The sequence below is a fragment of the Colias eurytheme genome, chromosome 2, assembly GCF_061535395.1.
Source record: "Colias eurytheme isolate Ceu_HAF_F1 chromosome 2, ilColEury1 Martin Lab GWU primary, whole genome shotgun sequence".
Taxonomy (NCBI): Eukaryota; Metazoa; Arthropoda; class Insecta; order Lepidoptera; family Pieridae; genus Colias; species Colias eurytheme.
The window spans coordinates 12,689,705-12,714,410 of NC_142981.1; the positions used below are offsets into that span (position 1 = coordinate 12,689,705).

Below are 24,706 nucleotides of genomic sequence, written 5' to 3' on the forward strand. Positions count from 1 at the left end.
AACTTTACAGAAATACGCCAATCACGCGTGGTAGGGATAAAAACAAGATGGCGCGTAACGGAAAAATGTTACACTAAATTTTTTCCAACCCCGATAAAGAAGTTTCACTTCAAAAATAGAAACGGTGGGTTCAGATTCAATGTATTCAGTGTATTCGTGAATGCGATTTACCAGAATAATATTACAGACTACAGTGGCAACACTCGCTTTTGACATGACGTATCTGGAAAGAACTGTCTGGCGTCTGCCATTTTTTCCAATGTCAAATTTAACAAATCTCACTCATTTTGTAAAGTGAAGTGGACATCGAGAGGACTATTATTTTGAAGCTGCAACGTATTTGTGAGATTTTTTACCTGAATAAGTGCTAATAACGTTTACCTCAACAATGTCACAACTTAGGTTTTATTTATTTGCCGCTGTGTTATGTAGCATAGCTGTTTTCGGTAAGTTCTAAATACCTACCTACTTTTCGTTTGCTCGTTTTCTTTGTTAGGTACTTATCACGTTACTAGCGATTGTCATTTTTTTGCGTTGTACACAATGAACGTTTCGTGCAATAGAGGCTAGAATTATTAGCGTTTAACATTACGATGTAATTGCAGGCAGCGGCGATGTGTCGACAGAAAAGACTGTACTGATCGACGTGCCTTCCTCTCTATCAAGTGTGCCGGCGGGCTTGAAAGATGTGAAACCGTCAGAGGAGCCGACGACATCAGAAAAACCGACTACTGTGCCATCTGAGCCAACGACGACAAGTACGACCACTACGCCTGCGCCCACGACGACGTCGTCCACGACTGCTGCTCCTACCCCCGAGCCCACTCCTGCTCCTACCCCCAAGCCCACTCCCGCTCCTACCCCTAAGCCCACTCCTGCTCCGGCGCCCACTCCAACCCCAGCACCTAAACCCCTTCCTCCTCCGCAGCCCGGCAAGTGGTCGTACGTCGACAAGGCAACCAATGTCACATGCATTGTTGTCCAATTTGCTGCCCAGTTGAATGTCACCTACACAAAGGAGAACAGCAGTAAGTACTCTTTATGTATACTTGGTTCTGGTTAATAATGTTTAGGAGAAAGTTAAGTACAGTAATTATACAGTAAATCACAACTAGGCTGTTAAAAACATATTATATTGATTGGTAAATCTCCTAAAACACCTATATATCTTTAAACATGTTTATGTGAATTAAAATAAATTCATCAATAACTTCTACAAAAAAATTGATTTCCCATTCTAATTATTATCATAAAAAAGTAAAAATATCTACTTATCATTGTAAAAATACAAAAGGATGAGGAAAGTTAGTCAGTAACAAATTATAATATCATCAACATTATAATTTAATAATTATTATTATCATCATAGTGTAATATGTAATAATTTTTTCCAATAGATAGTGATATAGAATTTAAAAATACAGACTATAAAATGACAATAGATACTTTGTGAAACTCCAATCCCGCAGCTGTGTTAGCATAATGATTCACACTTTCATTGTTGCACAATAGACTATTAAAAATATTAAAATTCAGTTATTTTACTTCATTACCAATTTCAATAAGATGAACATTTTCTCAGATATCTAATTTCTTTCTTATAAAATCACTCCAAACTCAAGGTTATATTTGTGATTAGAAAAAAAAAATTACTTTGATTGGTATTTCGAGAGATTGTTTTGAAATGAAAGAAAAACTAGACATTGTATATATTAATGTAAGTCAGGGTTAGTTTATTGTATTTCTCTTTTAATTAGTATACTCTATTTATTGGCTATATTGTGTTGTCTATTTATTGGCTATAAGTGACATTGTGAAAGTTTTTTTTTACAATTATTTATAAGATTTATTTATATCAAAATGATATAATGAAATTCACACTGCTTTATCAAAATGACTCGATGATTACTTTTTTAAGTAATGTTTTTTAAGTATTGATATGAAACTTTGCTATGTTTGGAATGAATAAAACATCTCCATGAATATTAATAAACTGATTGTTGATAGCAAAGCCTATAATTAAAAATTAATATTAAAATATATATAATTTAGTGACAATTTGGACCAATAATCTATGTATTTATACTATTCTATAGTTTATGAGATTCATTATTACTCATAGACAGACAGACACTGCAGATGACTTTTTTACGTTGTGATACAGAATATGCCTTCCTTGATGTTATAATACTAAATTGAATGTAGAGTTATGGTTCTTCCTATCCAAATAGATTCAGTTTATGTGATCATAAAGGTGTTCATCATAGCCCAGTCATATTAGGGGTTTCACCTCGGAATGAAAGATAATAAGCTGGAAATTGGTAAAAACCTTTGTTTTGTTACCCTAAATATTGTCTCAAAAGTCACAAATGCTATCGTGTCCGCGTCTTAAGATATTGAAGGTCAAAGGTCACAAAAAACGATTTTTCGCGAATATCTCGGTTCCTATTGCTTAAATGATATTTTCACCTATTATGAAAGTTGTAGAGTATAAAATTCTCTACAACTTTTGTCTAAACTTTTTTTTTATACGATCAACCGTTTTTGAGGTAGAGCGCGAAGAGTGCGCAGCGTACAGTCATATATGAGCTAATGCAGGGTCAAGCGTGAGTTACGGTTATCAGTACGTTGTATAAAGTCAATTATTGACAAAAAAATTATAATTATTAAGCAATGCCCATTATTTCTGTACTTATTCTTAATTATTTATATTCAACTAGCGACCCGCCCCGGCTTCGCACGGGTGCAATGCTGATACTAAATACACTACAGAAAAACTGTGAACGTTGTATATAAAAAAACATAGCGGCCCGGCCGGCCGCGGTACCGCCGTAAATGCTACGTCCCGCAATTTTTAAATCTGTAATATCTTCGAAAATATTCACTTAAATCATACGGTGTAAAGGGCCATATAGATCTATATTAAATGAACAATGTATTCAAGGTATTTAATTGGTTAAGGATTAATGCTGTATTGGTGAAAATCGCTTCGAAAATTAGCTATTATTTGTCGTAAAAAGTAAATGACAAAAAAATGTTATTGTGGGTTATCCATAAGAGATAGACATATACCATCGCGGACTTTTCTGTAGACCTTTTCAATGTGTATAATACTTAGTACATTATTTTGATAAAACTCGTAGGGTTCAGCCTGCGTTTGCAATATAAGCGGAAAAAATGTAATTTTTTACGACATCACATTAGAAACCTCAAAAATAACAGTACTTCTCAACTATTTAATGGATGTTAATATACATATAAACCTTCCTCTTGAATCACTCTATCTATTAAAAAAAACCGCATCAAAATCCGTTGCGTAGTTTCAAAGATTTAAGCGTACAAAGGGACATAGGGACATAGGGACAGGGAAAGCGACTTTGTTTTATACTATGTAGTGATTATTCAACTATAGTATATTATTAATTCTGGATTATCTATTTTAGTTATATTTTAAAATAAAACGACATCATATATGTTTCCTTTAAAACTGTTACTAGAGCATTGGAGAAAATTACCAATTTGGTTATTACCTCCGTTACCAGCCGAACTACTAAACACAATATTTTGCAATTGCAAAAATGGTTGTGGTTCCCGCTGTGGATGCAGAAAATCAGGGCTACTATGTTCTTTAGCTTGTGGCCAGTGCAATGGACAAGCTTGCCTCAACGATCCACTATATCCAAGTAATCCCGATGAAGAAAGCACGTATACGATCCTGAAATTCTAGAAGGTTTGGAAATGAATATCTATACTAATATTATAAAGAGGAAAAGTTTGTAAGTATGTATGTAAGTATGTATGTATGTATGTATGGTTTTCACGCAAAAACTACTGGACCGATTTCAAAAATTCTTTCACCATTAGAAAGCTGCATCTTTACTGAGCAACATAGGCTATATTGCATTTTCAAAAAAATTAGAGATCCTTACCAAAAATGCAATAATGTAACCCAAGGTGTAAAAAAATCCTCAATAAAACTTCTGTCATCGCGTGCGCTGCGGAATCTATTGAAGATAGAACAAAAAAATGTTCTACAGTATTATAGAATGGATCAATATCTACAAGAAAGTCCGCGATACCATATGTCCATCTTCAGTAGTTATGTTACTACAACAACTTTTTTACGTTTTCAAAGTAAATAGAAGTGCCGACAGTAATCAAACCATGTTATCCATACACATATATTAATCCTTATCCCATTAAACGATGTTTTATTACAGACTGTTTCAATACCAGCAAAATACTTTTTAAATGAAAAGAATTGGATATTCCATTCAAAAGATATAACGAATTTGAAAGTGTCAATCTACAGAAAATAGTAGGTATACTGTTCGAGCAGGCCGTAGTGCGGGGGTCACGGAGGAATTCTACCAATATGCGTCTTGACGGAACACAGTGGGGTTGTGGTCGGTAGGAATCCGAGATAAGCCACGGCCCCTCCCCTGGAGGCCATGGGTATCTATGAAAGATTTCCCCACTAAAACAAAAAAAAAAGGCCGTAGTGCGGGACGGGGTAAAGGTGATTTTCATGTGATTAAAAATTAAACCTATAGTCCGACCTATAGTAGACTTTTCACTGTAACGATATCGCTATCTATGCGGGTGAAACCGCAGGGCATTGCTAGTGACCGATAATGAGGATGATGACAATGAATTGAATATTTTAGACCGACAACAAGAAGAAGACGACGAAGAAGAAGATAACTAGCTTCCATTCGCAATTTAATTCGATTCACAAATTATTTTAATATTTAAACTCACATTTTAATAAATGTATAACATGCCATATTTAATGATAAATAAAGGTATATCTAAAATATATTTCCTTACTGTCTTTTTATTTTAAAATATAACTAAAATAGATAATCCAGAATTAATAATATACTATAGTTGAATAATTAAATATAAATAATTAAGAATAACTACAGAAATAATGGGCATTGCTTAATAATTATAATTTTTTGTCAATAATTGACTTTATACAACGTACTGATAACCGCTTGACGCTTGACCCTGCATTAGCTCATAATATATGACTGTACGCTGCGCACTCTTCGCACTCTACCTAAAAAACGGTTGATTGTATAAAAAAAAAGTTTAGACAAAAGTTGTAGAGAATTTTATACTCTACAACTTTTATAATAGGTGAAAATATCATTTAAGCAATAGGAACCGAGATATTCGCGAAAAATCGTTTTTTGTGACCTTTGACCTTCAATATCTTAAGACGCGGACACGATAGCATTTGTGACTTTTGAGACAATATTTAGGGTAACAAAACAAAGGTTTTTACCAATTTCCAGCTTATTATCTTTCATTCCGAGGTTGACCCCTTTTTTTACCTAATTTCACTGGGCTATCAATGAAAATTTCATAATTTATCTTCAAACTTTATTTAAAAGCTCAAGGCTAATTCAAGATGCAGACAATTTTCTTAATCACATAATACAAGGCAATGTTACTTATGTTTGTGGCCACAGATTATTTACCAGACCCTGTATAATGCTATTTGTAACATGATACGTCTGTATTAGTTATTCTTTGTCGTTGAACAATGTCAGTAATATTTTCAAGTTATTTTTCCACATTGCAATAAATTAAAGAAAGTATTTATTTATTGAGCCAGACAATAAATTATTTTTAATGAATTGCTATTTACTTTCAGAATGTTATCAGCTTTAATAAAATTGTTCATTTTTGTTAATGAGCAATTTGCTTAAAACTGATTTCTTTTTGTTATGTTGAAATTTGATTAGAATGGGTTGTACTATATTTTTAATTTTTAATAGGTGATTTGAAATAAATTAAAAATTATACATAGGCTTTTTGAAATGGTATATTGGTAAACACTTCATTTATATCTTATTTGAGCAAGTAAAGACAGCAACAAACATACATTATATCTAAATTTTTTGTCTAAACAACTACATTATGATACTAGCTTGTTAAATAACATTTCCAATGATAATATTTTATTGTAAAATACATAGTTTTAATCGAAAAATATAATCCAGATTTCCCCGTGGCTCCACTCCTGTTGGTCGTAGCGTGAGCCTTTAACCTTCCTCGATAATTAATGGGCTATCTAACACCAAAAGAATTTTTCAAATCGGACCAGTAGTTCCCGAGATTAGCGCGTTCAAACAAACAAACAAACTCTTCAGCTTTATAATATTAGTATAGATTAGTATAGATTTAGGCATTTCTCTGTGATTCGAAAAGTAATATTCAAACAAGTTTTAGCCTTTGTAATATCAATAGTGTTGTAGGTTGTAGGGAAATAACATTTATTTGCATAGCATTGGATATATTTATCTAGAGATAAGTAATATTAATTTCATGGAATATATTATCAGAGCTTGCGGAATAGAGAAGTATTGTTCGGTTTTTCTACTTAACGTCATTCCAATATCACATACATGGGCGTATTGTTTACTGGTGATGTGGGAGTGATTATTGTATAAGTAGTGAAGTCCCATGTCCCCTAGTGGGGGCATCTGCCCCTTACTCCTTACCCCACTAGGGGACATGCATCTGCATTATACATCTGTTTCACTGATCGATGTTCTTTAGGGACAAGTAGGGGATCAGTCTTCTGTGTCCTGCCAGACCGAGACATATTTTTTTTTCTTCGTCTCCACCGGGAATCGAACCCAGGACTCCTCGGTGCTACGCTCACGCGTCAACCACTGTTCTTAGGATTATTGTATAGTTGATAATTAATAATCAAGGATTATCAGTTTCTATCATTAAGATTTTAGCTTTCCTATGTTTAGAAATTAAAATGCGTTTTTAAATTTCCACGGTTTTGCTTATGAATAGCTGTATCAATAGTTACTAACATTGTAGAATGTAGTGGTATCATTTTGAGGGGCGTCAATGATAATAATCAATTTCATAACAATGTGACACTATTTATGCAATATAATGAAATTGTTATTCTTATGTGTTTCGTATAATCAGGTAACTGATTTTTAGATTTAATAGCTTTTCGTGAGCGGTTTGGTTTCGACCAAAAGTTGTTTTTCTAAATTAATGAATTCCTCCAATTCTGCAATTCTAATTAAGATATAGATCAGTTTAGGATCTAGGATAGAAGAGGATTAGTGACCTTAGCGAAAAAACGGAATATGCACACTACTTATTTATAGAATTAGTAGGCAAGTATGTAGATTTAGTAAGAAAATGTATATCAAACTCATGCATTTGTGTTTGTTTTGAGTTTTATCATGTATTCGATGTGACTTATCGGCGAGACGTGCGATAGCCGCCTTGTTCAAACATTGACTAAATATATGGATATAATCACGATTTGTATTTTGTACCGTTGATAATTTAAGTGTTGTAACGTTCAAGGAGTTGTAGCAAGTGTGTTAGGATTGTTCTAATTGAAATATTTTTTTGAACATATCTTTTTCATCGGGTATACGCGATGAAATATTTTTTGAAAACGGTCCAGTAGTTACGCGTTCAAACAATCTCTTGATTTATATTTTTAGAAGGTATAGTTGAGAGGTTTAAAAGTTTGTCTAGTAGGGTACAGATGACTTGATCAGTAACTTGCTCGTAAAGAAAACTGATCAATGAAACGGATGCTAAGATCATCTACCCACCCTCACAACGCAAAGGTCACGATACTTTACTCTAGTGCTATTTTATCCCATGTTCTAAAATAAAATCATTATTAAATTGTGTATTTTATTAGTGAAACATGTCGAGTAGACACGAGTTTTTTTTAATAAACCTATTAAATGTTAGGTATGTTTATTCCCTTGTTTTTATAACTGGTTGATAGGTAGTCACTGATAAGCTATATTTGAGGCTTTTTTAGACTAATTTTCATTCATTTTGAATGTTGACTTCTATTAACAGATGAACTGAACAGAACACATCCAGAATTTATGAATTTGAACATATGCAGCTAAAATCAAAACTACACATTTGTCGCGTATCTCAAAACTAGAGCAAGGAGAGACGTGTTTTTGCGAATTTCACAGTACGTACGGTATTTGGCAGGCACCGGTCAGTTTCTAACCTACATACATACTGCATAGCGCGGATATGTGACTCACCATGCGGGTTTCACTGAGTACCAGGAAACTGACGATTATATGTGATAACTGATTGGTATATAGGAAGAGGAAAATATTGATTTTGTTTGTAAAGCACAATCTTATTGAGAGCTCAATCAGGAGATATCTGCACTACATATTCACCATTTATTACTTGGCCAGGGTGATGGCCTGTATCCTCATAGGAGGCCCGTCAGTGGGAACGTAGGTTCACGTAGGGCTTATGATGATGATGATGGTGATGATATATTGTAGTGTGATATAAAGTTTATTACAAACTAGGTTTCCGCCCGCGGCTTCGCCCGCGCAATCAAAGAAAAACCCGCATAGTTCCCGTTCCCGTGGGATATCCGGGATTACATAATTTTCCCGGGATAAAAAGTAGCCTATGTCCTTTCTCGGGTATCAAAATATCTCCATACCAAATTTCATGAAAATTGGTTCAGTAGTTTAGGCGTGATTGAGTAACAGACAGACAGACAGAGTTACTTTCGCATTTATAATATTAAAGTATGGATTTCATTGTTCTATCCCAGTAGAGATGTGGAAACGTTATTTACGAATACAAGAAAATCTAGTCAATAACTAAATCTGAAGTATACTTACACGGTACCATAAGCAAAACAACATAAGTTGAATGACTCCAGCCTGCGTTGCACGTATCGCAATGAAATATACATTCGACAATTTCACAATATAAAAATTGTAAGTTGAGGAACCGGTAAATATTGATGGACATTTTAAATATAGATACTGTTTACGTCCTTTACAGCGATGGTATTTTTTCCTGATATGTTGATATGATATTTAATTCTTTATTAATGTTAACTTCATTTTTGTTCGATTTAAAACTCTTTTAAAAAGGCATGGTATTCTAATAAGTATTAGTTTTTCAACTATTTCGTTAGTCTGCTTAATTCTAGATTCTAATCGTCAATAATATAACGGTTTTTGTATAAAAATGTACTAATTAAATTTCATTGTTACAATAAATATGTTTGTTATGAGTCGTATATTAGTCATGCTCTCGTTTTGATAAAATCGTGTTTAGTTTCAATATCTGTTTGCGTTTTATTTGCATTCGTGTTTTTCCTTTTAGCAGATATGAGTTTATACATATTTTAGTTTCTAATTTGTAAATAATTAATGTTTAAACTCCAATTTTAGTGAGTATTGGTTTGGGTTTTTGTTTTGGACCAGGTACCACTGCCCAGGTCCAAATCAAAAACTATTTAGGGGAAATGTTTTTTGATTTCATGTGATAGTGAACATATGATGGTGCACCATGTTTTTTATGGGATGTATGAATTTTCCTGAAAATTTCCTAATAAACATTTCCATATAAGTGCATCCGTGAAAGCACTACAATCGTCAATCTTTTTGAACATAAACTTTCACTTTCAAATCTAGTATTTAGTGCGGATATCCTATTAATCTATTTTAAATTTTAAACGATTATGTAATTTATAAGGAAGTTATTGAGTTGTAAGTGAGATTTTTGTAAGACTTACTCTTGGCACATCAGTATTTGGTTGCATCATGCTGCAGTTATTATTGTTAAGTTGGCGAATGTGAAATCTTGATATTTCTGAAAGAATCTAAATATGATATATGTTTTCTAAATCAGTGGTAAATATTACATAAGTTAATAATATTTAATGCGACTTAAAATAAGACACAAAATACAATGTTAAGAAAGAAATTTAAACCTTCATGAATTCTACGCCATTTCGTTCAATTGAACATAAGTGGGATGATGAGATTAAAATATTTTAAAACCCGCTTAAAATAAAACATTAATCAATACTTTCTTTGTAAGGTAAAGTTACTAGAAACTAAATAGACAATAATAATTACTTCAAAAATTTTAATCCAAAATTCTTCGTATTGATTCTGTTTATAATATTGTATGACGATCGCTTTGGCGCAGTGGTTAATGACCCTGTCTCGCTCCAGAAGTTACAGGTTCAACCACATTGTGGACTGGGAAAATATAGAGTATTAATTATTGATGTTTTTTATCGTTTGAGAAAAAGGTTAAATGTTTTTTCCATATTAGGTTTCATAATTCATTTATTTCTTTTTAGTAGATATTGCCTAGCATAGTCTAGATAGCGTTTCTTGAAATGTCTCTAGTAAATATTTAATATTTACTTGCATATGAATAATTTATCTAACGATTTAAATACAGCGTATTTTACAAACAAATATGAACAAATTCATACGTTGTTTTAAAAATCGCAGTACATAAAATTAAATAATTTGGAAAATCCAAAAGTGCACGCCTCATAATTTTTTTTTAATAAATATTTATTAATTATTATTTTTGTTTATTTAATAACAATTAAACCACATCGAATCAGACCCTGAAAAATGAAAGGGTTCTATTCCTGAGCATACTCAAGCGTAAGAGAAAAAAAAAGACTCGATTAGTAAAGTATTTCGGTCGCTATCGTGTTAACAAGAAAAAGGATCCGCACATACAGACACACGGACGTCCAAGACAGAACTTTTTTAAACTGTTTTTTAACTAGTTTAAATAACAAAAATGACATCAAAAATATCATGAACGTTAAAAATAGTGTTTTTTCTTAATATGTGTGTGTATGTATTATCTTACAAGTGCAATGTATGATACATAAAGACATTTTAAGTTTGAAAAATCAGATGTTTTGCGCGAAGTGACAGTAGTACCCACCTCAACGCTTCGCTTATGAGGCGTGCAAAAGGACAAAGCCCGGCACAAAGATTAAACAAAGATATGTACTACAAAACTGCACGTGTAATATTATATCCGCAAAATAATATATTCAGTGTGTATTCTTAATTTTTCGAAATACATTCAATTGCTGATAAAGAATCGCCAAACGCGCTCAACAAGTTTGAAAATTTATAACCAGATCTCATTTAAATACGATAAGGAAGATGCATATTTTTTTCTGAAATAACACACAAAAAAAGAGTATTTTTAACGTATTGGCAATCACAATACCGACTTGAATATTGTCTGTAAAACAGGTTATAGAAATTAATACAGCGAGGATATTTGGATAGACGAGAATTCTTTCGATTTGTAAGTGCATTCTATGTCTACCATACTGCGTTTAATTATAATAGTACAGGTTAGCCCGCATCATGGATTTCTTTGACCTTGGATAAAAATATATCATGTGCGTATAATATTATGTTGATTTAGACGATAATAAATTCATTGGAGTGAAATATCAAACGTTCACCCGAAATATAATTAGGCAAGAGAATATTAATAATTCCTAATTTAAACTTAATTATTATTAAGGGACTTTTTAATTATTAAGGGATTAGGTTCCACTATTAATAATTAAGATAATAATTATATTCTAAATCATCATAGAAAAATGGAAAGATTTTTATAGTTCGATACGATCGGTGAGAATAGACGCACGGCCGATCGCACCATCCTCTGAGAGGACGAGAAAATATATTTATAATTAGCTTACGATATCTTGTCAAACTGGTAATGAAATTAACAAAGAATATAGACAGCTTATAAGATGAACTCATAGTGAAAATGAAAATCGTTTCCTTATGCAGTATATCTTATAATTGCATTAAAATATTATAAGTAACTGGTTTCGAAGCAAGGTCAGTGTGAGCGCGTGACTCCGTCGATTTGTGCAAGTTATGACTCAATTTCATAACAGTTAATGTACCTAGACTTTATTCTTTCACGATTGTTCTTTTCAGAATAAAAATTGGGTCGTGGTAACTATTGCTTTACGATATTCAAGTTGATTCGTTATACTATTATATAAAGTCTTACTTTAATCTATCGGCAGTCGAAAGGTATTAGACACTATTAGGTACATGATTTTTGAGTAAGTTTTCTTCGGCCTGATATCTATGGTTGTATCGGTCTTTCATTTCATGAACATACTAGCGGTCCGCCCCGGCTTCGCCCGTGGTACATATTTACGTTTTCTCTACATAAAAACCATCCTCGTACTTCAAGGAATATAATAAAAAAAGAATTATCGAAATCGGTTCAGCCGTTCTCGAGTTATGCGCTTACCAACACATTTAGCGATTCATTTTTATATTATAGTCTATAGATTATGTGAATGGTGGAATAAAGTGTATGTTTGTTTGCTTGCATACTCCTTAACGATAACGAGAGTTTAGAGATAGTAAGGATTTGAGAGATTCGCCGCCTTGGTTGAATTTCCAAAGGAGTAGTATTATTGACTTGAGAAAGGAACAAATATGCAAAGGTGAAATCATGTAATTCCCCTGCTGTTAATGTAAGGCTCTGGAGTCAACGTTAAAAAGTGGCGCACGCGCATCGTCTATCTAGATTTCTACTTTCTTCATGTCTATAGCTACTATGTATTGTTTACTATCGGTATATTATGTACCTTACTTATTATTACTGAATATATTGAACAATATTATCGTTCAGCTGGCAATTAATTACAAAATCAATGTATAGCGTACGTTTTTTCATTGCAGTTGTGCGCACGCGCAGCTCATTATACCTTCACGTTATTTATGTTGGCGTGTGATAATGGATATAAACTGACAGTTCTATATTTATTTATTTTAAATAGGCAGACAAACAATAAATAATGTTTACGTTCATACAAAATTTTCTCAATGCCAAAACGTACGTTGTTTATATTGCAATTGGTTGAATAAAGGTCAGTGACACGCGAGTAATATATCAAATAAGATGCATTCCTTTGTCTGTTGATTAAAACTTTTTATGAAGTCGGAGTTTAGCCCTGTCCGTCCGTGGATCTCCCCATATTGGGAGAAAGTTGTTGATTTTTATTAAACGCTACTTTAATATGAGACTATTCCCCGATTGAAAACCCAGAATATAATCATATTATGTTAGATTAATTTATTTAAGAGCCAGAATTTTGTGTCATTCACCTGATAATTACTGTACTTTAAGTGAAATACCATTCTTATCTAATCCATTCTATTTCTTAGTTCTTCCCTTGACCATCCTTTATATAGACCGTATTGTTATAAAAACGTTATTTAATAAGAAGACTCTTCTCGGTATTTTCTCACCGTTAATTCCCTTACAGACACAACAGATCACGTGCTACTGAACGTGCCGGTGAACGCCACTGTGAACGGCAGCTGCGGCAACGAGACGCAATGGCTGCAGCTCAGCTGGCCGGTGGAGGGCGGCAACGGCAGCAACTCGATGTTGCTGGTGTTCGCGCTCAACACGACCACCAGAATGTATGCGATGCAGAACCTGAATGTGTCGCTGGTACCCGACGTGTTTAATAACGCATGTGAGTATATTTTGTTGGTTTAGGAAGGATGATTCTTGGAGAAGTGCTTAGTGCTACATGTAGAATTAAAGAAGTTATTCTTTAATGTGTCTAATGCCTTCTTATTTACGTAGGATTGGTATAGATGTTAATATACTTGTTAATTGTTATTATTTAATGTTATAGCTACCAAGCGCACTATTTACATTTATATCCCAGCACTTTGATTTTGTTTGATACCAATTAATAATCTACTTGATTTAACAAATCTGTCGTTTCTAAATTTTGAGCAATTTAAAAATATCGGTGCCAAAAATCTGTTATCTCATTTCCAGCGTTCAAAGAGCCAGTGGAACTATGGCACGGTGCCGAGTGGCGCACTCCAGTAGCCACTTCCTACCGCTGCGCGCCCGCCGCACACCTCAACATGACCGCGGAGACCACAAGTGTTGTGGCCACGTTGACGGTCAGCCAGCTGCAGGAGGAGGCCTTCCGCAGTGCACATGATGCTGCGTTTAGCGCGGGTGAGTTACTGATAAGAACAACTCCATTTTTAACGTGATAACGTTTTTAAATCGTTTTAGTCGGGTGACATGTTCAGAAACTTGTGTCACACCAAAACCTCACGAGCGCGATCGCAGGTATAACGAGAGAGAGACGGACCGATCTCCCGTCTCATCTCGAGCGCTGCCACTGCATTATGTTATCACGTAAACATCTCGATCGTAAACCTACTTTACAAACAACCATTTTTTTTTTAATGGACTGCTTTTCTAACTCTTAGGAAGATATTATATTGCCATCCCAAAAAAAAAAATTGATGATAAAATTAATACTGGCCTAATCGGGTAATTCGAAAACAACAACCATGTTTTTCTAGGTAGGCAAAGTGTCTTCTAATGACGACGCTCATGACTACGTAAATTTTGTAATTATATGCATAGAAGAAGAATAAAAGCGCTTAACAATATTTTTCGAGCTAACGAAAACTTTTGATACAGTCTCTATCACATTTTCTTTTCCAAAATGGTAAAAATAGGAATTCGATGTTTCATTATAAAGTATTGCAAAAATTATCTTACTGGATGGAAAATGGAAAGCGTTAAAATTTACTCTAGTATGACTACAACGAATAGTGGATTTTGGAGTTCTGCAAGGGAACACTGGGCTCAATATTATACCTGATTTACATTAACGAATAACTTAGTCGTATCTTACGAATAGTAACTGTCAATGACGGCATGGTATTGTTTTTTGAGTGATAATTGTAAAAGTATTCCTACTTTCTAATTCAAGCAGGGATTAAACAAGGCTAAGGTTACTTTTTCACCAATAAATTGCGAGGATGTATAGCGAGGAATGTGTTTATAAAGAGCCAATCATGTCGCTTCATTTAGCATTGAAGTGTTTAGCGTTTGAAGCGATACTATTGGTTATTTACAAACACATTCCTCATTAAACATCCTCGCACATTATTGGTGGAAAAGCACCCTAATTCCTGGTTGCTGAAAAATTATCTTCAATTAGATATACATTTGCGATTCCTCTTATAAAATTTCACTCTATAAATACAGAACTAGTAATAAATACATAACTTGGTGTGTACTACATTGACATCTGACCTTGATAGCCGGCTATCTCGCTAAATATTTACTATTGCAAACTATTAGCTAATAACAATTATTGAATGCGCGTGTTCGCAATTTTCCTGTAGACTTTAGTATGTTAATTTTTATAATGAGAGAATTAGGTTGTAGTTTTTGTTATGAAAGTTAATAAATAAGGTATCGAGCCTATAGCTTGCTCGATCTGGAAAACTTATTGCAACGTAATTTTTGGGTCATACACAGAATTTATATGTAAATAGTACAGCAATGTTTTAACAATGTTTCACCAATAAAAAATACATGAATATTGCTTTATAATGAAGAATAATTTTATCGTAATTTGGAATAACTTTTTTACAGTTTCAAATTGACTCTTGGTAAAAAATAAAAATCATTCTGTACAAAAGTCGATGTATTTAAATGAAATGTAATTAAAATATTAATGAACGTTATTGAGCGATATCACGTCAGGGTTACTGATAAGCATGTTAGGTATAACTCTATAAATTTCCTGTATTTCTCTTGTTTATAGTGTTGTAAATAACAAATCTAATGTTTGTCACTTCCTTTGTGCAATTTTACACATAGAACTTAAAAAGAAAGCCCTAGTTGATTCAATCATGGTTAAACGATGCATGTTTATTCTATGTTAGACAAGTAGGTAACTTAAACATAGTAGTTATGTATTTAAATCTATTTATTTTCTCAACGGCTGCGTACGTCTTAAAAAGACTAGCGACCGCGCCCCGGCTTCGGACGCATGCATTTATGCATGTTACATACATAATTAGACCTTCCTCTTGAATCATTGCTCCGTATCGTTTATTGATATATTCGTAGATAACAAGATCACACACACATCACATGACCATTCATAAGTTCTTATAGAAGTATAAATGTTTGAGTTGGAGTTTAAGCATGCACACAAACAGACAGCGTGACTCCACTTTGTACAAATACAAATATGTTGATTTGTATGTTGATGTTGTTAAATTTGTTCTTTTAGGTGACTAATATAATATAATATAGCAGTGGTGGCTCAGTGGTGAGACCTCGGACTTCGAATCGATAAGTCCAGGGTTCGAGACCGGGCGAGCGCGCAGGAAATAAATTGATTTTTCAATTTATCTGCGCATGTTGTAACATCACCACTGCTCGAACGGTGAAGGAAAACATCGTGAGGAAACCGACATGTCGAAGAATCAAAAGTTCGACGACATGTGTCATCCGCCAATACGCACTTGGCCAGCGTGGTGGATCATGGCCTGTACCCTCATAGGAGGCCCGTGTCCCAGCAGTGGGAACGTATATGGGCTGATGATGATGATGAGGTGACTAATATAAATAATTATTTATGTATATTGCAGCTCGCGACTGCGGCGGCGGTGACGTACCAGACGCGGTGCCGATCGCCGTGGGATGTGCGCTCGGTGGGTTAGTGGTCGTGGTGTTGGCCGCGTACCTCGTGGGACGTCGCCGGTCCGCCGCTAGGGGATACCTCTCTATGTAGATTGTAGGTGAGTGTGGATGCGCAAACATACACGCATAGTTGAGTTCAGAAAATACAATAATTTAAACATACATAACCGTATAAAGGACACGTATAAACACAATAAAATAATCGCTTGTAAAGCCATATATATCCAAAATACAAGAATACACATGCACGCAGACGCATACGTGCATAGACACGCATACATAAAATATAATATAGGTAACACAAAGATCCATAAAACAGTAGACTTAAATACATTATATGCCCTGACACGTACACACGCCTACACAAATTCACACAGATACACGCATAGACGTAGACGCATACGTACATAAAAAAAACGCATTTACATCCGCACATACGCCCTCATATACATGTAAGTACACAAACCGTACACAAACCATACCTTCTAACACTGTTGTAATAAAATAAAACTTTTTATTCCTATTCTATCAGTTAGTACTTTAATTCTAAAATATTATTTTTTTGTTGAAATTAAATTTATTTTTCCATTTACAGGTCGCGCGTGAAGTGTCATCATATTATGTAGTCAACACATAGACATCTGATAAAAATATAAAAATAATCACATAAATAGCCAACAAGAAGAAAAAATGTGAATATAATTATATATGTATTGCTCAAGCAGCGTCTTTCAGCTTCCCAATGTTACACACGAGACGCACTATAGTAAAATTCCTAAAAAATAATAAATGTATGTGTAGATAGATTATTATTGAATCGTAGAAATAATAAATATAATATGAATATTCTTGTAATATTAGATGATTTCAATTTCAATAATTTCATAATGTATGATTGTTTTTAATATAAGTTTATGTGCCGTGTTTTGTTATTAATCGACACAGTAATAATGGATTATGTAAGAATTATTTTTGAAGTTTCATTTATTAGTATTTAAATTGAAGTTAATTTTATTCAATAAAAACTAGGTAAAAAATGAATAGCTTTTCATTTATCCATAGACTAAGAATGAAGGAGGCTCAGACAGATAATGAACTATAATAGACCATACTAACATAACACAGAGATTTTTTTTTTTTATTAATTCTCAAAATAAAGGATTTCCCGTACATACTAGAAATATTAAACACAACATATTCGAACTTTTTTACGTTCAATGAAATGTCAGATGACCATAGACAATTAGTTTTTCCGTTAAAAATAAATTATCTATGGTCTGGCAAAATTTTATAACCTGTGTCGATCAATAACAAGGCTCGAGATTGAATTTTAAGCTTGTATTGTCTCAATTATGAATTTCCAAAGATAATGTCATCGTTATACAAATGTATAACTAATTTTCGTATGGTGTAGGATATCTGTCCATAATGTAAGCTTAATTATAATATGCAATATTTTTTTTGGTTAAAATGATATTAAAGGCAAATATTGCATATTATATTTTAAAAGTAGCGACTTTTAGGAGTTCGCTTTTCAGGGTTGGAAGTTTAGTCGCTTAGAGGTTATTTTTGGTTTGTGAAAGTAATTATTTTATTTTTAACGCCTTGAGAAAGTACAAATTATCCAAAGTAGTATAAAATTATTACTACAATCGGAGTATAACATTATTCTGATCTCGATGTATTGTGATTTCCCCTTTTCCCCCTAAGCGACAAAAGGAACAATGTAAAAGGATAAATAAAACATTTTTTTATTTCCATAATTGTTTTATTACAAATCCCTAATACAATAAATATATACTTTATTATATACAATACTTATGTACAAGCTTAAGATTATGAACACTTTAAATTTACAGTGTGTCCCCACTTAATTAAATTACAACAAAATGACAAAAAACAGTGTGTATTTCGATTGTAGAAGCCAACTGCTAAACCGATTGTCTTTTACACGGAACTGTTAAGATAAATAAGAAAATAATAGCACAATAGACACCACTGATCGCAAACTCATAAACACATTGATGATAAAATAACCACACGTGTAACAATAATGTAAATTTATTACATTTGTAAACAATTTTCTTATATTATATTATGCTATAATAACCAATTCTTGTAAATGCTATAATCATTACCTTTTTTACAAATGTATATTGCATTTTGGAAATAAATGCTGCTCATGCTCAACAAATCAATATTTTAATTATTTTCGGTACAACATCCAAATATGTTCATGGAAAGCGTAACAGACATAAAAAATCTTGACGTGTCAACGGACACTGGAATGGAACGAAGTTCTACGAAAGAAAGAGAGACAGACAGAGAAACACGCGTACGCCTATAGCAAAAAGTGTCGTTACAACATTAAGTCTCAATATTTTCCGTCTAGACCCTTTTGCAACACGCCATAAGGAACTTCGTTCCAACAATAGACTTCCATTTATAATATTGTATACAGTGGGGACATTCTTGATAGTTCTGAATTTGCTTTTACCTATTAAAGCTGATCCCTAAATAATGTTATGTACAATTTGCGACTCGTAAATGCAAAATAATTATACTGGTACAAATACTTATTCATTCTACCATAAAGACATTTATGATTTATCATAGACAGATAACCGTGTACTAAATTCTTTACAATTTTTCATTTATTTAAATAAATTGTAAACGAATGCTTATTGCATTAACAGTTTTAATAAACTTGACTGTGATTACAATAAAATTTGTGATTACTATGAATTTATATGCAATCAATCTTTATTACTTATGTCTTTTTCATTTTAAATTGACTTCAGCTTAGGTTCACAAAGAAACAAAATGTTATTATATTATCCAACATAATTTTAAAGAATTAAGAAGCGAGTGGCAAAGTATATAAACAAAATAACACACAATTTCTACTTTATCGAGATTTCTCTCCACGACTTTATTATGGGCATAGTAATATTATTAATTTATTCTTATGTAAATTATTATTATTACTGAATACTGGTTTGTGACATTATGTACCTACGTATATACATGTTTTATATACTAGCTTATTTTTTAAAGTATTACTTATATTTTTTTGTGCGGGCAAGGTGAAATCACAGTTGTGGAGTTGCATAAATAATAATTCTTAATATTTTGGGTGTAAGGTTGAAATTACATTGTATTTTTATATTTATTACAATAAATAGCCTCTAGACAGCCTCGTTAGGGTTGTTTCTTTTCTAGAAGAATTGAATGAGATTCTTTTGTAAATTAATATTTTTAAATTATGGATCTATTCATTATATATTTTACTACTAGAAAATAGTCAAAATTTTTGAAAATAATTAAGAAATGCATTCTGTATATTTTTTTTCATTAGGTTGACTTATTAACAGTAATATCATATTATTAGCCTTAACTAAAATGACTGTTCTTACAACTACTTATTTATATAATACAAATGCATAAAATATTCGATTTTGTAGACATTTAGAGACATTAAATCTCGCATCATGGATTCCATCCATTGTTAAGTAAGTTAACATTAAGTACCTATTTAAGTAACATCGTAGAATAAGTAAGTAACCTTTTTTATGCTTTCGAGGTACGGTTGCAAATGTTAAAGACTTAAGGATACCTAGAAATTGCATTTTTATTGTGATGTTTGATCGTTTGAAATGACATAAAATTCACTCATATCGACTGTTACAAAAAGTCGCGTTTATAGCATAATGTACTTTATCGTTCACACATTATAGTGTTAAAAAATGCATAGCTTTTCTTGTCTTAAGATGTGGGGCAGGAGTCCAATAGTACGTGATGCAGTGACTCCATTTCAGGCCAGTCCTTCTTAACACCCCCGACTGATACTTCTCGTATGCAGCCCTTGAAGTTTTCTCTACTTTCCGCCGCGTCTACTGCGCCCTCTGCGATGAAAAATGTTTATGATAAAAAAAGGTTTTAAAAAAGATTTGTAATTTTTGTGACTATCTTAAGTATAGGCAGATATTTGTATTAATACGTAATTGATTTTATTTTTTTTACAATAGCACAAGGGTGTGATATAAAAATTGTTTTTGGAAAGATAATTAATTGGCCAAATGAGATTTTTTCGCACGTTTATAAGTTCACCACTGCTCGAACGGTGAAAGAAAAAATCGTGAGGAAACCGACATGTCAAACAATCGAAAGTTCGACATGTTGGCTAGCGTGTTGGATTACCGCCTAATCGTTTACGGGAGGCCCATTTCCCAGCAGTGGGAACATAATGATGATGATGTGCTGTAAAGCCACGTACCTGGCAGGCCCGCTATGTAGAGCGGCGCGGGGTGGTGGTGCGCGGGCAGCAGCGCGGGGGCGGCGCGCTCGTCGGCCGCGCCGTCCAGCGCCAGCGCCAGCCCGTGCGGCGCCACGCGCGCGCGCACCGCGTGCCACGCGCCGTCGCACGCCGCGCCGCCCCACTCGGCGCGCGCTCCCCACGCGCTTAGCACCACCTGTGTGTGGAATAATAAATTATGGCACGGTTCCCAACTTATGGGTTTTCCCCCCAGATTTAGGGGGTAAATAAGTGAGATAGGATTTTTTTAGGGGTCTGAAATTTTTAGGGGTATTTTTAGTGATTTTTTTGACTCTTTAATATTTTTAAATTGACAATAATTACTTAGCTAGTTTTAATATTTATTTCTTGATCTAGCGACATATACCGACATCTAGTGATGTCGAATCATCTTCAGATTAAGACGAAATATTTTATATATTAAATAACTTGTAATAAAAAGACTTTTGAAACATATTACAGCATATTATTTCTAAATCATTATGAATTTATCTCAATATATATATATAAATCTCATGTCACAATGTTTGTACTCAATGGACTCCTAAACCACTGAACCGATTATAATAAAATTAGCACACCATGTGCAGTTCGATCCAACTTGAGAGATAGGATAGTTAAAACATGTAGGTACCACGGGCGAAGCTAGGGTGGACCGCTAGTATTTGTATATTTTTTTAGGGGGACAACTGTATAATTTAGGCGTTTTTAGGGGTTTTTGACACAAACTTAGGGATAAATATTTTTGAGAGTTGGTAACACTGAATTATGGTACGTTCAGACGCGTGGCAAGCAGTCTAGTGAGCAGCCCGTGCGCTTAGCTCCATCTGTGTGTAGTGTAATAATAAATAATAAACTAGCTGTGCTCCGCGGTTTCACCCGCATTGCTCCGCTCCTGTTGGTCTTAGCGTGATGGTATATAGCCTATAGCCTTCCTCAATAAATGGGCTATCTATCACTGAAATAATTTTTCAAATCGGACCAGTAGTTCCTGAGATTAGCGCGTTCAAACAAACAAACAAATAAACGCTTCAGCTTTATTTATAATATTAGTAAATAGTATAAATAAAAATATTTATTGCGAAAAAATACTTGAGGTGTCAAGGGACACCCAGATGGAACGAAGTTCTATGAGAGAAAAAAAGACAGTCAGAAAAACACGCGCACACCGCACGGCTCACAACTATAATAAAAAGTATCGTTCCAACTTTTCGCCGTAATTTTTTCAGTCTAGCCCCCGTTCGCAACGCGCGTTATGGAACTTTGTTCCAACTTTTAAATATTACATTGTTGATGATGTGATGACACGCACTAAGCGTATAAATATTATATAATATTATTTTTATGAATTTGTATGACGTATTTCACACAACGTGACACAGAAACTGCGCGCCACGGCCGCAAAAATTTGACCTATCTGCAAACGTGTCGCGTCACGCAGTTATGCTTAGTGCGATTGGACCATTAATTTACAAAGTACAGTAAGATTCAAACTAGGCTATTGCCTGTATCGTGGATATCAAAAACGGTGTAATGTGGCTTCCCGACATTTCACATATTATACCATAGCAAGCTTGGTCATGCCCTCTAAAATAAAATAAATCGCGTAAATTCAAACACAAGACATACCACACAAATTATTATTATAAAATAATGAGCTATCCAACTCACCACGCCGTTCTTAAGTTCGAGGGTAGCTCCACCCCCCGACATGATGAGGCCGTTGGGGGAGAACGAGCGGAACTGGAGCCGCACCTCCACTGTCTCCAGGTCTTCACTCCACCACTTGCTGGACCATACCGCGTATGCGTCGCCTGTAATATTTTGATATGTTACGAATAGTAATGTGTTTTAAAATAGAAAATAGGTTCATTGTGATGATATGAGCCTGTTAATAGAGGAGCAAAATGTTATAGGTAAATTATATTACTATATTGAAGACAGCAGACGCCTCATTTGATGTGTTAGCGTGGAGCCTGGCTTATAATATCCTCCGAGTAGATGGTTGTAGCCACGACACATAATAACTCGCCATGGCTTGACAACCAAATATATAGCTAAATATGACATAAAAGCTTATTTATTTTCATAAAGATACAAAATGTGTTTATTACACACCAATTTGTGATATTAAATACGAGAAGTATTATTAAAAATTTCGCATAGAAGAAATGATCTCTACTCATAAGTCTATAACATCAAATCTCCAATTAAAAACATCTGGTACCAGGACGGTTGTTACCAAGACTTGGAACTAAAGGCCTATCGCAGACACCAGTTCTCATGGTTTATGTTTACTTGTATTTTTTTGTTAATGTTATAAGTTGACGAAAATGAATGATTTATAGAAGTGAAACTTCTTTATCGGGGTTGGAAAAAAATTAAGTGTAACATTTTTCCGTTACGCGTGACATTTTTCCGTTACGCGCCATCTTTTTCTTATCCCTACCACGCGTGATTCGACGTATTTCTGTAAAGTTGCATATAGTAGATATTTTTTTTTGAAAAATAAGGTCATAAAGAAGCTTCACTTCTTATGTGTGTACAATAGTACACGCACACATTTTTTATTTTATTATCATCTTACCCGCAAAATAAGCGCCCCTCTCGACGCTGGGGAAGCACTGCCCCACCGCGTGGTGCGCGCGCGCGTCCCGCACGAGGTCGTCCGCGCGCCCGCACACGCGCACGCGCCGCACGCACCCGCGCAGCCCGCCCCACCCGCCCCACCGACCCACCTGCACACGTGTACATACCCGCGAAATAAGCGCCCCTCTCGACGCTGGGGAAGCACTGCCCCACCGCGTGGTGCGCGCGCGCGTCCCGCACGAGGTCGTCCGCGCGCCCGCACACGCGCACGCGCCGCACGCACCCGCGCAGCCCGCCCCACCCGCCCCACCGACCCACCTGCACACGTGTACATACCCGCGAAATAAGCGCCCCTCTCGACGCTGGGGAAGCACTGCCCCACCGCGTGGTGCGCGCGCGCGTCCCGCACGAGGTCGTCCGCGCGCCCGCACACGCGCACGCGCCGCACGCACCCGCGCAGCCCGCCCCACCCGCCCCACCGACCCACCTGCACACGTGTACATACCCGCGAAATAAGCGCCCCTCTCGACGCTGGGGAAGCACTGCCCCACCGCGTGGTGCGCGCGCGCGTCCCGCACGAGGTCGTCCGCGCGCCCGCACACGCGCACGCGCCGCACGCACCCGCGCAGCCCGCCCCACCCGCCCCACCGACCCACCTGCACACGTGTACATATATCACTAATTGTAGGTAAGAGATAGTGGATGTGGTCTGTTATTGTTCGAGCATCGAACAAATATTTTATTTGAAACATTTATTACTTATTATCTATAGTTACATTACATAATTATTACAATAATTGAGCAATAACGTAAATTAGGTCAAGCTGCATCAACAGTATTATCGTGCGACGGCCGAGCCGGCCGGAAAGCGCAGTTCATTCATAGCAGCGCCCGAGTGCTCTATCTATCCGTTCGAATCCGCGTAAATCATATATAATTATTAGGAGCAATTAAAGTTTTCCCAGTTGTCCCATATCGTATCTTTAATAGCAGCATTTAGCGCAACCTATATACAGTCCACTATTGAAGTAGTACGTAAACTCTATAACGTAGGTAAAACTGTACAGTTATGTACCTACCTAGTTAATAAACTGCATACAATGACAAATTTACACGAATAGCTAGACGAATAACGAACATGTATACAGTATAATTACATAGGACGCCCTGCTACAACGTGGAGTGACAAAATCCACAGGATTACTGGGCAAAACTGACGGCAACGAGCAAACGACTGGGCTCAGTGGCGTGCCATGACTGAAGCCTATATGTCCCACAGTGGACAAAAGTAGGATAGGATAATAATGATGATGATGACACAGCATATTACTGGCGTGAGTTAGCGTGAGTAAGAGTGAGTGAGCTTAAGTTAGCGTGAGTGATCCTGAGTTAGCGTGAGTGATCCTGAGTTAGCGTGAGTGAGCGTGAGTTAGC

General features: G+C 35.0%; 2 protein-coding genes across 2 annotated transcripts in view; one reads left to right on the forward strand and one right to left on the reverse strand.

The window, feature by feature from the left end:
• Nucleotides 1–238: 238 nt before the first annotated feature.
• On the forward strand, nucleotides 239–18,131 carry LOC149910778 (lysosome-associated membrane glycoprotein 1-like). The gene is made up of 6 exons (XM_090116684.1): nucleotides 239–446; nucleotides 606–1,028; nucleotides 13,148–13,363; nucleotides 13,678–13,866; nucleotides 16,317–16,466; nucleotides 16,964–18,131. The coding sequence occupies exons 1-5, from the start codon at nucleotides 389–391 to the stop codon at nucleotides 16,457–16,459; spliced, it is 1,029 nt and encodes a 342-aa protein (XP_089972810.1). The 5' UTR covers nucleotides 239–388; the 3' UTR covers nucleotides 16,460–16,466; nucleotides 16,964–18,131.
• Nucleotides 18,132–18,982: 851 nt separating this feature from the next.
• The window catches only part of wb (wing blister), a 145,346-nt gene continuing 139,622 nt past the window's right edge, over nucleotides 18,983–24,706 (reverse strand). The window contains exons 49-52 of the mRNA XM_090109713.1: nucleotides 23,778–23,928; nucleotides 22,355–22,497; nucleotides 20,645–20,840; nucleotides 18,983–20,273 (exon numbers count right to left, since the gene is read on the reverse strand). Coding sequence (XP_089965839.1) covers nucleotides 20,134–20,273; nucleotides 20,645–20,840; nucleotides 22,355–22,497; nucleotides 23,778–23,928 — 630 coding nt within the window. The 3' untranslated portion in view covers nucleotides 18,983–20,133. The remainder of the gene's footprint in view (nucleotides 20,274–20,644; nucleotides 20,841–22,354; nucleotides 22,498–23,777; nucleotides 23,929–24,706) is intronic.